This window comes from Prosopis cineraria, unplaced genomic scaffold (genome assembly GCF_029017545.1).
Source record: "Prosopis cineraria cultivar Desert tree isolate PC_DT_omini unplaced genomic scaffold, ASM2901754v1 PC3, whole genome shotgun sequence".
NCBI classification, from domain to species: Eukaryota; Viridiplantae; Streptophyta; class Magnoliopsida; order Fabales; family Fabaceae; genus Prosopis; species Prosopis cineraria.
This window is the reverse complement of record NW_026555334.1, coordinates 3,648,265-3,662,969: the sequence shown is the minus strand read 5'-3', so window position 1 is coordinate 3,662,969 and position 14,705 is coordinate 3,648,265. Positions and strand designations below refer to the sequence as shown.

Genomic DNA, 14,705 nt, shown 5'->3' with positions numbered 1-14,705 from the left:
AACAGGAAACTAAATGAAAACTAAATCAAATCCTAATTAAATGTTGAATATCAAGCCAATCTTGAAGCTTCTAGATGGTCAAAAAACTTACTCCTTCATCCCACACTAAGGCACTTGCTTGTCACATGATATTTTAAGTTAATTCTTTAATCTGGACTCCATATTGGCCTTGTATATCATTTGATTGGGCTTCTAACATTATAGTTTTCATTCCTGGACCTTTTAAATGAATCTTCATGGCACTGTTTACGTCCATACACATGTGTAGGCTAGTTGAACAACCATTCGTGCTTCAATAAGCTTGATTCACATTCTGAAACTTTCATGGACCATTAGACAATTCATTTGGGCCCCAATGTAGCATTATTAAAGTTCCATTCGACTCCTTTATATGTATATAATAGCATTGAGCCATCAACTTACAAAGCATCCAATGTATCCTTTTTAAATGTTGAAAGGAAAATTATATCAGATACTAGACACTCTAATGCAAGTAACTGAAGAATAAAAATGTCCTTTAACCTTCAAATGAAAGTAGAAGAGAAGAAATTAAATGGTAAGAACTCCGAGATGGAAAAGCATCAAATTACTGAAGAATTAGCAAAGAAACCATAATTTGGGGATTAAATAACAAAAAAATATATGCAACATTAAATACCTTGAATATTTTTTTGAAAAATATCATCTTCACCGGGTCCTTTTGGATGAGACCAAGGCGATCCAACTAGTTATAACAAAGGGCATCCATGGTTGAACTAATATTTCCTACAAAATAGTAAAATAATGAGCTTATGTTCCATGTTTAGTTCTTAGCCTTCCTCGTTCTACACAATCTTTCTTTTAAATATGAAAAATTACCTAAAGATATATGTTTGAACTTCCATTCAATTCCATGGAGATCCCTAGCTTCTGGCTCTTCGTCCTCACCCCGTATTTCCCCATCTTTATCCTCTAAGTATTGAATAAGTCAATGAAAAAAAGTGTAGTACAGCTGAGGACCTTTGGAAAAATTTAATATCAATTGAGGACTTTAAGATTTTGATATTACACTACACCCACATGATACTTATTCTCTTTGATCTTATTTATAAGTCACTTTCAGCATTTTTCACTGGAACTAAGGAAAACTTTAAATGTCATTAATTTTGTCTTAAAATTTAACAAGTTTCCACCATTATTCCTAATAAATATTATTAAATCTCATTGTTGATATTTTTATTCAAAATATTTAATAAGGCTGAAAATGTAAAGAGAATAATTGAAAATTAACAAGTGTCTTATAAATAGGATCAATTTTTTTATTTTCTTTCTGCCCTATAAATAGGACTAGAGGAGTATCTGAAGATAAGTTTTTATGGGAAAAGACCTAATTACTCCTAAAGTTTAAAAAAAACTTATTCATATTTTAACAACAATCCAATTGTAATTACTAACAACCCATTCAAAAATGAACAACTTAGAGAAACCAATAAGACATGTTGAATTGGAAGTGTGTTAATCTTAAATAAACAAGTATTCACTTTGGTTTTGATGACAACAATCAATTTGTAATTATCAACAATAAGTTCATAAATGAACAAATTAAAAAAATTAATAGGACAGGTTGAATTAGATAAGTTATAATTGACATTGTCTACATATTTATTGGGTTGTTAAGTGTGAGTGTACTTGGCTTGATTTGGAGAAAAGCTCCGCATTGGATAGAGTTATGAGCTAAAGAAAAGGTATATAAGTGGAAGGGATTCATAAACTCAATGACTTAGAGTTTTGGGTTCAGATGTGATGCTATACTCAATTATGTGTTTTCTTAGAGTTAGGTGGCCTAATTCTATTCTACCTTCTTTCAAGATTCTCCTTGGCCCTAATAATATTGATAGTCACTTGTTCATTTTTGAATAAGTTATTATCAAAATATAAATAGATATTTGTTTATTTGAGATTAACACTTGTCCAATTTAACCTATCCTATCAATTTTTTTAAGTTGTTCATCTTTGAATGGGTTGTTATTAATTATGAATGGGTGGGTTGTTATCAAAATCTAAATAGATTGTTGTTTTAAACTCAGGGATAATTAGGCCTTTTCTCATAAAAACTTATTTTTAGATAAATATCATGAGTGCAGTGCAATATGAGAATTTTCTCAACTAATATAAAATTTTTCCAAGGGTCCTCTGCTGATGCTTTTCCAAAAAACAAATCAATTCCATTGTATGAGTCATACAACCAAAAAGGGCCAATAATTCTTAATTGTGAGTACGCAAGCCAGCTATTTTGTACTAAAGATGACAAAGGGGAAAAGTAAAATATGAGGTACCTTTGGGCTTTGGTAGATCATTGAGTCAATAGACATAATTATTTAGTAATAAGTTTGCCTCTCTATCATCTTCTATTCCTCTGCAGGTTTCCTCAGGGATCATGTCAAAAACTCCCAACTTGTTTCTACAATTTGTATGATGAAATGATTGAATAGTACATTATTTGGACTGGGAATTTACCTTTTCATAGAATTGTCAAGGCCGTGGTTTTTACATAAACAAAACAAGGGGCTTATAAATGGGCGAAAATCATGCTGCCACTGACCTTCACAATGTTATAATAATAGTTTTTTGAAAAAAGGATCCAGTAGTTAGATTTCTTTGTAACTTCGGCTGGCAAGTTACTCTCTCTCTCTCTTACATTCATTTGAAAAAAATTGTACATTAATCCCTTTTTTTAAAAAAAATAACAGATATTTGTTTTAGTTTAACGATAGAATAAAAATTACTTTAAGTTTAATTGTTTAAAATTCTAAATGTATATTAACCCTATCTTTTGTGTTAATTTGTTTATATATAGAGAGAGACTATACATATACATAGAGACATGCACAGATCATTACTTGTATATCGCTAATTTATCGCACCCATGTATGACCTATCATATCGCATCTACCACTAATGCCCTTACCAGTACATCATGAAGTCAAGCTATTTCTGAGCCAATTAATTCATATATTGATATTGACATTTAAAAAAAAATCTAATAATAATCCTTTTTTTTAAATGATCGTGGAGAGAATCTTTAAATTTTAATATTATTGTCAATATTTGAAGTTATAGATTCTTAAATGTCACTTCCCAAATAATTTCCAACTAGAAGAATTCTAGAGTCTGAATCATTAACCAAATGACACTCATCAATATCGTATAATATTTTGGTGCCCCTTTAAAGAGAGCTCAAAAAAAAAAAAAACTTCAAAGTTTTTTTTTTTAAAAAAAAAGGAAATTGAACAAACTGAACTAACATAAGCCAAGTCACAAGGCCATTTTCAGTTTCAACCACCTAACTAACATCCTGTTTGGCATAGAACCTCAACAAATGCGTCCTTAATGTAAGGGTTTGAAGCTGCTACTCTCTGAGATGTTAAGTCAAAATCTTTACCAGACCTGTTTTGCACAGAACATCAGATTTTGATCAGAACAAACCTTCAAAGACTGGGCATGCTAATATTTCAAAGAGAAAGTGGAAAACTAACTAAATCAATATATAAATATAAACTACTTAAAAAGTTATGAACAAGGTCGCTTGTTCCTCAATCGTCATAAAATGAACAAAGAAAGTGTTTAATTTTCTCCATAAATGACCATAAGATGAAAGCGCCAAAGACTCTAAAGAACTTCAGACATATCCATCATTATAAAAAGGGATATTTGGACAAGTATCTTACGGATCATACACTTCTGCCCCGGCTTCTCTGACAATGACTGCAGCCCCAGCCACATCCCTTGTGAAAGGAAGAAACCATGTCAGTCACAAATTATGATACCACAATTCTCAGGGTTGTATGCTGTATGTATAAAACTCGTACCAAGGACCACCAAAGCCAAGTTCAAAGCACGCATCTAGCCTTCCACAGGCGACTCCACAGAGGTTCATGGCGCAGGAGCCAGCCATTCGTACAGATCTCACCTAATCAAAGAAAAAACATTGTGATGGCAGGCAACCATTTCACTAAATTCCAGTAGATTCTATGGCAAAGTCTTGAGTTTACCTTAAAAAGTAAGGTATTAATCCTGTTAGTACAGACATCTATTGTTTCTTTGTCACGTTTTGTTCCAATCTGCTCTTTCAGAAAGAAAAAGCCTGATCACTTTCCAAATTTTATTACATATGGCAACACATTTACAAGTAAACATGAGTACATGACACGTCTAAATTAGGGTGAATGTATCTTTCGATCATTGAAACTCAAGTTACTATTCCAGAAATGATGTCTGTTTACTAGCCAATATTACCTAATCTGTACGCAGTTTTATTTTTTAATTAAAACATGTATCATAAAATCAAAACAGGTTACATATAAGGAGCATTCCTATCATCAAACTTCAACTCAGTAAGCCAAGGTGGAGGTTGATCAAAGGTAGAAAAAGAATTAGGTAACCTATGACTGACTTTAGCCAGTTCATCAGTTCTCTTTGCAAAATTTCTATAATGCCATTCAAAAGAAACAGTCCAGTTTGTGGGTTGTAAGGCTTCTAGCCTCCTGATTGATGTCTCTAAAAGGATGATCTTCAATATTATGTCTGGTAACCATGTTAATCACACTTGCAATGTCAGTTATTACATCAGCCTGTTTATCTCCTCTTGTCCAGCAGTTAATTGCACTTGCACATTATCTGCACGCAGCTTGACAGGACAAATTGAACAAACTAACTGTGCATTACATGGAGATACAATTTAAAGTAGAACAGGTACGACATGTCACAATTCAAGTTCTACTAAATCATAAAAAAGACAGTATTTTTCTAATAACACAACTCAAAAGATTACATACGCAAACGTTTATTCAGAGATAATATTCTTAATATATATTTTTTTTGCCAATTCAGTTATTTCTTGATCAAAAGTGTGCAGATTTAATAGCTTATAGGCTTGCACTGCTTAGATAAGATATTAAATGCATATATAGGAGATGAGCTTACAACTACCAAAATCTGATCAGCATAGAAAAAGAAAAAGAAAACAGCTCAACGTTTGCCCATCCTGATATGCGTATGAATCATCCTCATATTACGTTGCAGAAATTTTCTCTTTTAAACAAAGTTCCAACCCAACGCGCACAAGACATAAATAGTGCTTGAAACACAAACAGCATAAATTCTGAGAAAGCTTCTGCCCAGGAAATTATGAAAGACAAGGACTTTTAGGTTACTCTACCACTACAGAAGGAATGACAAGAGTACCAACAGATCTATTGGTGTATGCAGATTGTAATCTAGCATTTGTCAGTGCACAAATTTTGCACAAATTTTGATAGCGTTTGAAAATATAGAAGTGACTATATGGTATAATAGTGTCGAGCAACAGTTGCCATGACTTCACATGATAATTGGAACTATAATAAAGATAACATATGCTAGATACTGTTAGCAAGGAAACAGAATCATCTATTAGCTACTTAGGCTTGATGCTACTTTAGAAGCAAAGAGTTAGTATGATGCAAATGTGCTCAACAAAACCTTTAAAGTTATTTTAAGGATCATGTTAATTGAAACTTAAGTATAATGGCCAAGATCAGGACATGCAAAAATATAGAACACAGCCACTGTCTGTATTGTAAGTGACTTGACTGATTGAAAACACTGTGGTTAACTTCCTCAATTATTCCTTATTCATATTTTGCAGCTAATTGTTGTGTCAATTAAATGTTTTTCACCACAGACAATAAAGGGAAAAATCTAAGAGATCATACAAACCACTGATCCCCCAAAACCCCACCCCAAGAAAAAGTTCATCAAATAGGAAATAAGTCGGAGAGGGAAGGAAGAATCCATATCAAGTCTGGTGGATTTAACATACCTCAGTTGCAAGGAGAGAGCTAATTAGTTCAGTTTGTGATGACGCTGCACAATTAAAAAACATACACATGAAGCAACACATTGTCAATTAGCCATAATAGACAAAAGACAAATAATGAAAGGCAAACCTTTTATAGGGTTTCCATTCAAAAAAGCACCTCTTCCACGAATGGCAGTGAAAAGCTACAAATAAAAATTCAAAACTTCAATTTGGTATTTTCAGGAAGGGTTCAGAAAAATTTTCCACGCCAAGAACGACAAAAATTAAAACATCAACTTAGATTAGTGTGATATGAACTGAAATCACTCCCTCTTGGCTCCAACGGGTCATGGCCTTGTGGGCCATTTTGTTCACATGAAGGTCACTGAAAACTATGATCATATAGAACAGCTGATCACTTGATTACTTTTTTTCCCAGAATATTCAATGATGCCCTGGTTTCACTATGCGGAAAGTATTTTAACAGCCCAAGAACTAAATAATATGTACACCATTCAATCACTCCTCTGTATATCAAATTCTAGCAATTTAAGGGATTTTATTGTCAGAAAATCAACGAAATGAAAGGTTTCTCACCTCATTAAGTATTGGGTTGTAAACAACACCAACTGTAGGAACTTTTTGGATTGTTAAACCAATGGAGACACAAACAAAGGGAAACCTGCAAATAGTAAAATTATAGTCATTTAAATGGATAGACATATTCGTCAACTGAAACACAAGAAAATCTTTACCCATGCACAAAGTTAGTAGTTCCATCCAAAGGATCAACTATCCATGTGTGTTCATCAGTAAGTTCTGCAGCACCTAAAACAGCAGAAGTCTCTTCCCCAATGAACTAGTAGGAAGAAAAAATAAATAAAATGACCATGAGGGAGTACATATGAAAAAAAAAAGTAGGCCATCTATCACAAACTTAATTTTATATGGAAAACTTATTTGAAAGAACACAATCAACCTTATGAGTGGGATAGAGCTTCCCCAGGTGATTAAAGATGAGATCTTCACATGCTTTATCAGTTTCTGTGACCAAATCAACCTGTGCATCATAACAAAAGTATACAATAAATAACATGGTTACAATCTTTTATCATCTACGTACCTTCTTCCATGTTCATACACCAATTATGACCATGGGTTACTTCTTCCCACTAACCACCTGAAGTATCTTTTCCATCAACAGAGAGAAAGAGACTACAACCATCACCTAACTTATCTTCAACATACACATCCTACATTGACTGTATTTGAGTTTGTTTTGCCTTGGTTAACTACTGTTGTGCAAGATAGCTTATGAATTACTTTCTTCCTATTAGATTGACCTGAATGAAGTCTCTCCAATGACCACGAAAGATAAAGTTAAGATAGTTCACTGGAAGCAGCTATGCATACTACAAACAAGATTGTTACACCTTTGATATTAATAAAATCATTTCTGAGCCTTTTCCAGATAGATCAACCTTGGGGGATGGATTTGTTCCTTGCAGAGTGCTAGAGCCTCTAAACCAAGTGGTCATGAACTCTTACCACCTTCATTTAACGTAAATTTCACCATAAAGATTAGACAAGTTTCACTATGGGCTACATGTGAGGGAGCATGTTTCCAAATAGGCTTTTGACATCTTGTAAGAATCATTAAAATGTGTGCTATAATTCTCCTTCACTTGCATAACACATTCAACGATACTACTACAGCTACAAATTGTTACTCTAAGTTCAACTGCATTTCTGCATATGAGCTAATGGCAGAGCACTCTACTTTAGCTCTGTGTCGGCCGTATTATTTGGTTGAAACTTAGTTTCCAAGTAGGGTTAGACATCTTGTAAGAATCATTAAAATTTGTGCTACAATTCTCCTTCACTTGCATAACACATATTTCCAATTAGGCTTGGACATCTTGCAAGAATCATTAAAATTTATGCTACAATTCTCCTTCACTTGCATAACACATTCAACGATACTACTACAGCAACGAATTTTTTCTCTAAGTTCAACTGCATTTCTGCATATTAGCTAATGGCAGAGCATTTTACTTTAGCTCTGAGTAGCCGTAGTATTTGGTTGAAACTTATTTTTTTCAGCAAGAGTCATTTACAGGATTCTTGATCGCGTGTGTTATTTTACCTTTCTGTCCATCATCTCCCGTAATGGCCTCTCCCCCAAGAAGAAAGAAGAAAATAAACTAACATTCAACCGAACTTTCAGTTCTTGCAATTATAAAATCATTGCCAACAATTTCTCGGCGCAATCAATAGCGGTTAATAAAACTTACCTGAAATACCGTGCCAGATTTTCTCAATATTTCTAAAATGAGATCATTGAAGTTAACCTTGCACACTAAAAGCTACAATCTATACCAAAAGAAAGGGACCAAGAAAAAGATAATGAAATCTCAATGCCAACCTGCCCTTTGTGCTCCACATTTTTGGTCTGGTAGAAGCTTTTTCGAATAATCTGGAAATTCACTCAGTTACAAGAAAGAAATTCAAGAAATAAACCAAAAATTAGAACTAAATACTGAATGAGGGAAACGAAAAAAGAACCGAGAAATCAACTGACCTCACCAGCTTCCTGAGCAGCTTGGACTGCAGACGCAAGAAATTCGGCGAGCGAATCTGGAGGTCAACAGATTTGCAAAGAACACCAGAAAATTCAACCGTTTAGAAGCGCGCTCAAAGAAACGTACAAGAACTGATAAAGAATGATGCATAGGTGGATTGAGTCTTACCATTTCCAGCCATTTCTTGAAGTTCAGGGGTATGAGACGCAGAGGATGAGGAATGCTATGATGAGATAGCGAGAGGCTTTCCTTTCTTCTCGAGCTTTCACGTATCACACTATAACAGTGAAAAAGAGCATCACACACCACATGCGTTATATGTATACTCACACACACGCCTACAGAGACCATCATCAATCTTGCAAACGAAAAAATTAATTTTAATTTTTTAAATTTCTCGAAAATGATACCATCCAGGAAAAAGGTTTGAATATATTTTGACTGTAAGGATAAAAATTACTATCAATATAAATAAAAAAAATCATGCTATTTTAAAATAAATATAATACAATTTATTTGTTAAATTCCCAATGACATTATATATATATATAACTTTATAGATTGAAAATTAATTTGTTTGTCAAAATTTGAAAAAATGCACCGCAGCCTATAACGCCCAACAGATATTTAATCACAAAGGGTGGGGGAGGGGGAATTAATCATAATTCATAAATTCTGATTTTTTTCCTATAAAAAATAAAAAATTGAATTTTATAGCCAACATTTTATTATATTTTATTTTATTTAATAAACATATAATATAAAATAAACATAATTTTTCAAATTGAATCATAGGAATTATGTTCTACATTTCTGAACGTTCACTTGTTACATCCATCTTTTAAATGAGACAAGGATATCAATCTAACAATTCAATTATACTTGTCAAAACTAATTTTTTTAAAAAATATTAGTAAAAATAGGTTATTTTCTAACATTAATATTTCAAGAAAAGCAAATATATAATTTATTAGAATTTTTTATTATATCTTATAAATATTAAATTTATAAAAAATATAAATAATATTATTGATTATCCTTTATTGTTGTGGGACAAACCATACTCATTGAAAAAGTTTAGCATAAAAGGGAATGCGGAAGCATATACCAAAAGATGCTTTGGCGTTGTCAGATTCTGTCCTGTGAGGTACCAAACCAAACAAGGAAGTTTCATTCAGGACTCCAGCCGGAGACGCACAGTCACATCACATGTGTTGCAGGAATCGGAAGTTTCGCATTTACTACTTCAGCTAGAATAAAGAACGGCTAGTTAAATTAGTAATTTTATTTAAAAATATTTAAAATAAAATTTATTTTTATTTAAATAAAAAATTTTAAATTTACATTATATTCTCTTTTTATGAATTTAAATATTTAATGAATTTAAACAGAAATAATATTTAAAAACACTCTCTTTGATTTTTATTAGTGAGAGATAATATTACACAAGAATCTAGATTAATAATAAAAAGGATAAAATAGAAAAAAATTTATATGTACTAAATTACTTATATTTTAAATTAAGATTAATTGAAAGAAAATGTTTATTTGGATTGGAGGGAGTAATTAATACCTCATAATGTGCCCTATAGTAGGAATCAAATGGGGTAATAATTTAGTCATTAATCTCATTTTTCAAATTATCAACCCATTTAATTCATTAAATAGTTTGTTTTTAGAGAGAATAACAAATAAATATCATTAAAATAATAAAAAATACTCCTTCTATTTCAAATTATAAGACAAAGTTAAAGGTACTCCTTTGATCCTATTTATAGGATAGAGAGAAGAAAAAAATTGGCCATATTTATAGAGCAGATGCTAATTCTCAATGCTTTTCTTTACATTTTTGCCCTTATTAAATATTTTAAATAAAAATATCAGTAATGATGTTTAAGAACATTTAAAAGGGGTAAAGGTAAAAACTTGTCAAATTTTAAGACAAAATTAATAAGGTTTAAGGTTTTCCTTAATTCTAATAAAACATGCTAGAAGTTACTTAAAAATAAGACCAAAGGGAGTATATTGTTGTCTTGAAATATAAGAGGACAATTTGAAAAAAAAAATTCCTTCATTTTAAAAATATAAGAAATTTTTAATCAAATCTCACCCTTCAATAAAGTACTCTCTCTGGTCCACATTATAAGACCATTTCTAGAAGATATATCTGGCCCCCATTATAAGTCACTAACAATTGAAGACTTCTCATTTTAAAGTGAAATTTTGAAAATTCCCCTGGCTATTTTACTCATCTTTGTTCAACTGACTGACAATTTCACTGGCGTCCTCTCTCTCTCTCTCTCTCACTCTGTCTTCATCTTTTTCTCTCACCATCTTCACTTAGTTTTCATCGATCGCCTCTCTGCCACCGAGCTCATTGTTTCTCTACTGCAATTCCTCTTCTACTGTTATTCACACAAGTGTCGCCGATCATTTTGTGGTATGCAATATCTCTGGATCTCGCCGTTTAAGTCCGATGGAGGAGCGTTTTGAGGGTCTGTCATGGGATCAACTAATGGCATGCATAGTGGACAATTCTCTTACCAAAGAAGAAGATTCACGGTTGCTCAAGTTCTCTGGAGAGGTAAACTCTCTAAATCAAAAGATTTTGAGGGCTCCTCATCCGAATGGTTATTCCTTCACGTCTTCTAACTTCGCTAAGGTCGTGCGTGCGAAGAAAGCTCACTCGTTTGATTTGAACGAAGAGGCAGTCGAGGATGGTGAAGAAGTGAGTGACGGCGATGCAGTGCTGGAGTTCACGAAAGCAAGTGAAAAGAAGAAGATAGTCCACCCTTTTGACTCAAACAAGTTTCCATTCCCTGAGGAAGACTACGCACATCTGACTGAGGAAGAGTAGGACCGTAAGCGATTTATGTATGACATTTTACATTATATACTTTAATTTGTCTCAAATTTCTATACCTTTTGTGTAATTTGGGTTAATTTAGAATTTAAGCTTATGCTGATTAAGGAATAGGTCTGAGATGCTCATGGTCTATTAGTCTGATGGATGGTCATATTATATTGTGTTAATCCTATTGTGTTAATTATATTTTGAAGGATATCAAATGTGCATGTCGTTATGATCCTTCTGGTAGCAATATTCTGTTCGTAACCTGTTATTGTTTATAGTATGTTATCAGATCATAAGTTGGTATTTTAGCGATAAGGATTCATCACCAGGCTGTTCTTCTCTTTGCTTAACATGCCAGATTGATTATTTTTCCTCCCTATTGATATTGAATACTAGTTTATTTTTTAAGGATATCAAATCTGCATGCCGTTATGATCCTACTGATATTAAACATGAGATTTTTGTGAATCACCTAAGCCCCTAGCTATTGGCCGCTAAATTAAGTATGGTAGCTTTGTGTTAAATATAATTATAGATTTGTCACCAAAAAATATAATTGTGATTGTGTGAGAGCCTGTCCGAGTTACTTTTCAAAATCAAAATGGGAAGGGCCCAAGGGGGGAAAGGTGGAAATGTCTCCATTATTTGATAACAAGTTTTGTTTTTTTCATAAGCTACATCATTGTGAAATATGGTGAAACAGGGGGTTGTTTTATTGATTGAGCAAGTAGTACCAGTGAATTAATTTCTCTTGCGTCAATTGCTTTAGTTTTTCATCACTTTGATCAGTTTCTTCCTTTATATTCTTTGTTTAACATTTATTAGAAAATAAATTGATTACAAAATATTATTCGTTTTATGATCAGGGGTTGTTTGTTTGTTTATGATCAGGGGTTCTTTGTTTACAAAATGAATACTATTCCTTTACAAAATAAATTTATGATAGGGGTTCTTTGTTTAATTTGATCAATTTTATTCCTTTATGATTAGGGGTTGTTTAACATCATTTTTCATTGCCAATAGCATCTATTACAAAATATTAATTGTTAATATTATGTGTTGCAATTTACATGATAAATTGTAATAGAAAATATTAATCACCAAAATATAGAGGATTCATAGAAACATCCACCCCTTAATCTCAATCATCCATTCACTTGTGCTAAATGCTCCAAAACTTCTTCAATTAGGTAGGGATCACATTTAAGTTGATTAGGCAAGTCACCTCTTCTTTCCATCACATCCTTCTTCAAATGACCTTGCTTATACTTGTTTGAACCTTTGTCCTTCATAACGTCAATCATAGTAGCTTGTAGTGTTAGGAAGATCCTATTCAATTGCTTGGATGTGTAAACTTCAAATGATTTCTCCACAGCCTTGACAAGGTTATCTATAGTTTTAGGTGCTTCTTGGTGTTGTAGTGCTTAAGTTGCTCTAAAATAACTAAGATTCAAAATGTTTAAATCAGGGGAATTTGAGGGTTGAGAAATCAAGCGAATATCAAACCCACCGTCACTATACGAAAGTGCACATCACTGTCATGAATGTGACAAGGAGTATTATCTTGCTGAACATAAATGGTTTCACTTGCATGACTTGTTGGCCATTTGGCTTTGATTTCTGGTAACACTTTGTCAATTAAGAAAGATTTCATCACTTCTTTTGTAATTGAAGTAATTGATTTTGTTTCCATTGTGCCTCTACTCCTATTTGCACTCCTCCTTGCTGCCTCTTTTGTAACAAATGGAAACAACTCAATCTTTCCAGAAAAAATTTTATTTCCTTGTGCATCAAATCTAGCCTAGCTACAACAACTAGGAACATAACCTTACCAATATAATTCTTGTTTTTGTATGTTCGATGTGTTGGCTCTTCCCCTATTACCAAGTAGTAGGTTTAGGATTTCTTTGTCATTTAAAACCATTTTTCATCAATATGGATTATGTTGTGCATTGATTGAAAATTTAGATCATTGGTATACTTTCTTGTTCTAGCATGGACAAATACCACCTCAATCTAAAAAGCATGATTTTCTCCTTCAAATATGGTTTGATTGCACTGGTGTGGCGCCATAGAACTCCTTTTTTCTATAGTCTGATCAGTGATGTCTTGTTAACCCATAACGTACTTGCAAAAGACCTATAAGTAGTTCTTTGCTGTACAAGAATTGCCTTGACTTGTTCCATGTTCACATTAGGTCCCTTTCTTCCACACCTATTTGTCTTTCTATGAGTTGCATCACCTGTTTCCTTAACTTGATTCCAAATACGTTGAATCACTCTTATTGAAAATGAGTATACTGAAGCTATTTCTCTTACTGTAATGCTGCTTAATTTACCTCCACAACTTGAGTGTAACAAAATCTTACAAATGGCTACATGTTCATTTGATAAGAACCTTCTTTTACATGGTGGTTGCCTTGATGATTTAATTGTATTGCCTCCCATATCTATCTCTGTTTCAAGAGTGTATTGACACTAGATATTAAAAGTCTATACAAGTTTATGTGCACCCTACTTTCTATATAAAATATGAAATTCTATGTACATGACTTAATATACAATGAGTAAGTTAATCCTCTGGCTCTCACACTTGTTCAAGGAAAATAACCTTTATTTTCAAGGAACATAGTAAAAGAGTTTCATTCAATTATATGGGATTTGCATGTATTCAGCTAATCAAACAATTTGTAATATTGTAGGTGATGAAGATGTTAAAGAAGAAAATCCAACTAGAGCTTGATGTTAAGAGTCTCAAAGAAGTGGCACAAGAAAATCAAGCCAACAACTCTGCTACTTTACTGCTAGTTTAAGGTATGGCAGTGGCAACTTCTATTATCAAAAGTTGAAGCCTAGATATTTCTTTGTTATGAAAAAAAAGTTTTCTGTTCTGAATTACTTATAACCTGGGATTTAATGGAAGTATTTTCATATTCTTGTAAACTTTTTGGTTTTCTGTTTATGTCCTTCTATTCAAATTATATGCTAACTAGCAAGAGAGTATTATCTATACCTAACAAGACACTACTCTTAGAACCACATACAAAAGCTTTTGATTTCCATCAAGCTTAGCTTAGCTTGGCATATTTCTACCTACTATTCTTGTATATATGCATGCACCTCCCAAGTCAATTTTCATGGTGATAGCTTGATTATTATCATTTCTAATCCATGGACCCTCCTACAAAATAATCATGAAAAGTCCAACCAATAAGGTTGAAATTATCATTTTTGATTTGTCATGTCACCATTTACTTGAGAGATTCTATCTATGCATGTGAAAAGCTGTTAATAAGGAGTTAGCTGAGGTATTAAGGGGCCTTGGAATGTTTAAAAAGCTTTTAATATTTTTGATGTGGACATCTATTTTCTTAACAAGCATGTTGACATCTATGATAGGCTGGCTGAGGTATTAAGGGGCCTTGAAATGTTTAAAATGTATGAAAGGTGAT

At 32.7% G+C, this 14,705-nt stretch overlaps 1 protein-coding gene across 2 annotated transcripts; it reads right to left on the bottom strand.

The window, feature by feature from the left end:
• Positions 1-3,049: 3,049 nt before the first annotated feature.
• LOC129304535 (inositol-phosphate phosphatase-like) lies at positions 3,050-8,707 on the bottom strand. Of its 2 annotated transcripts, XM_054944220.1 has the most exons (12): positions 8,569-8,707; positions 8,400-8,455; positions 8,244-8,294; positions 6,798-6,878; positions 6,574-6,677; positions 6,416-6,500; positions 5,967-6,021; positions 5,840-5,883; positions 4,032-4,100; positions 3,849-3,949; positions 3,708-3,764; positions 3,050-3,426 (listed from the first exon to the last, which is right to left on the bottom strand). In XM_054944220.1, the coding sequence occupies exons 1-12, from the start codon at positions 8,579-8,581 to the stop codon at positions 3,327-3,329; spliced, it is 816 nt and encodes a 271-aa protein (XP_054800195.1). In that variant the 5' UTR covers positions 8,582-8,707; the 3' UTR covers positions 3,050-3,326. The 2 variants fall into 2 exon arrangements, with proteins under 2 accessions (XP_054800195.1, XP_054800196.1); XM_054944221.1 differs by lacking the exon at positions 4,032-4,100.
• Between the last annotated feature and the right edge of the window lie 5,998 nt (positions 8,708-14,705).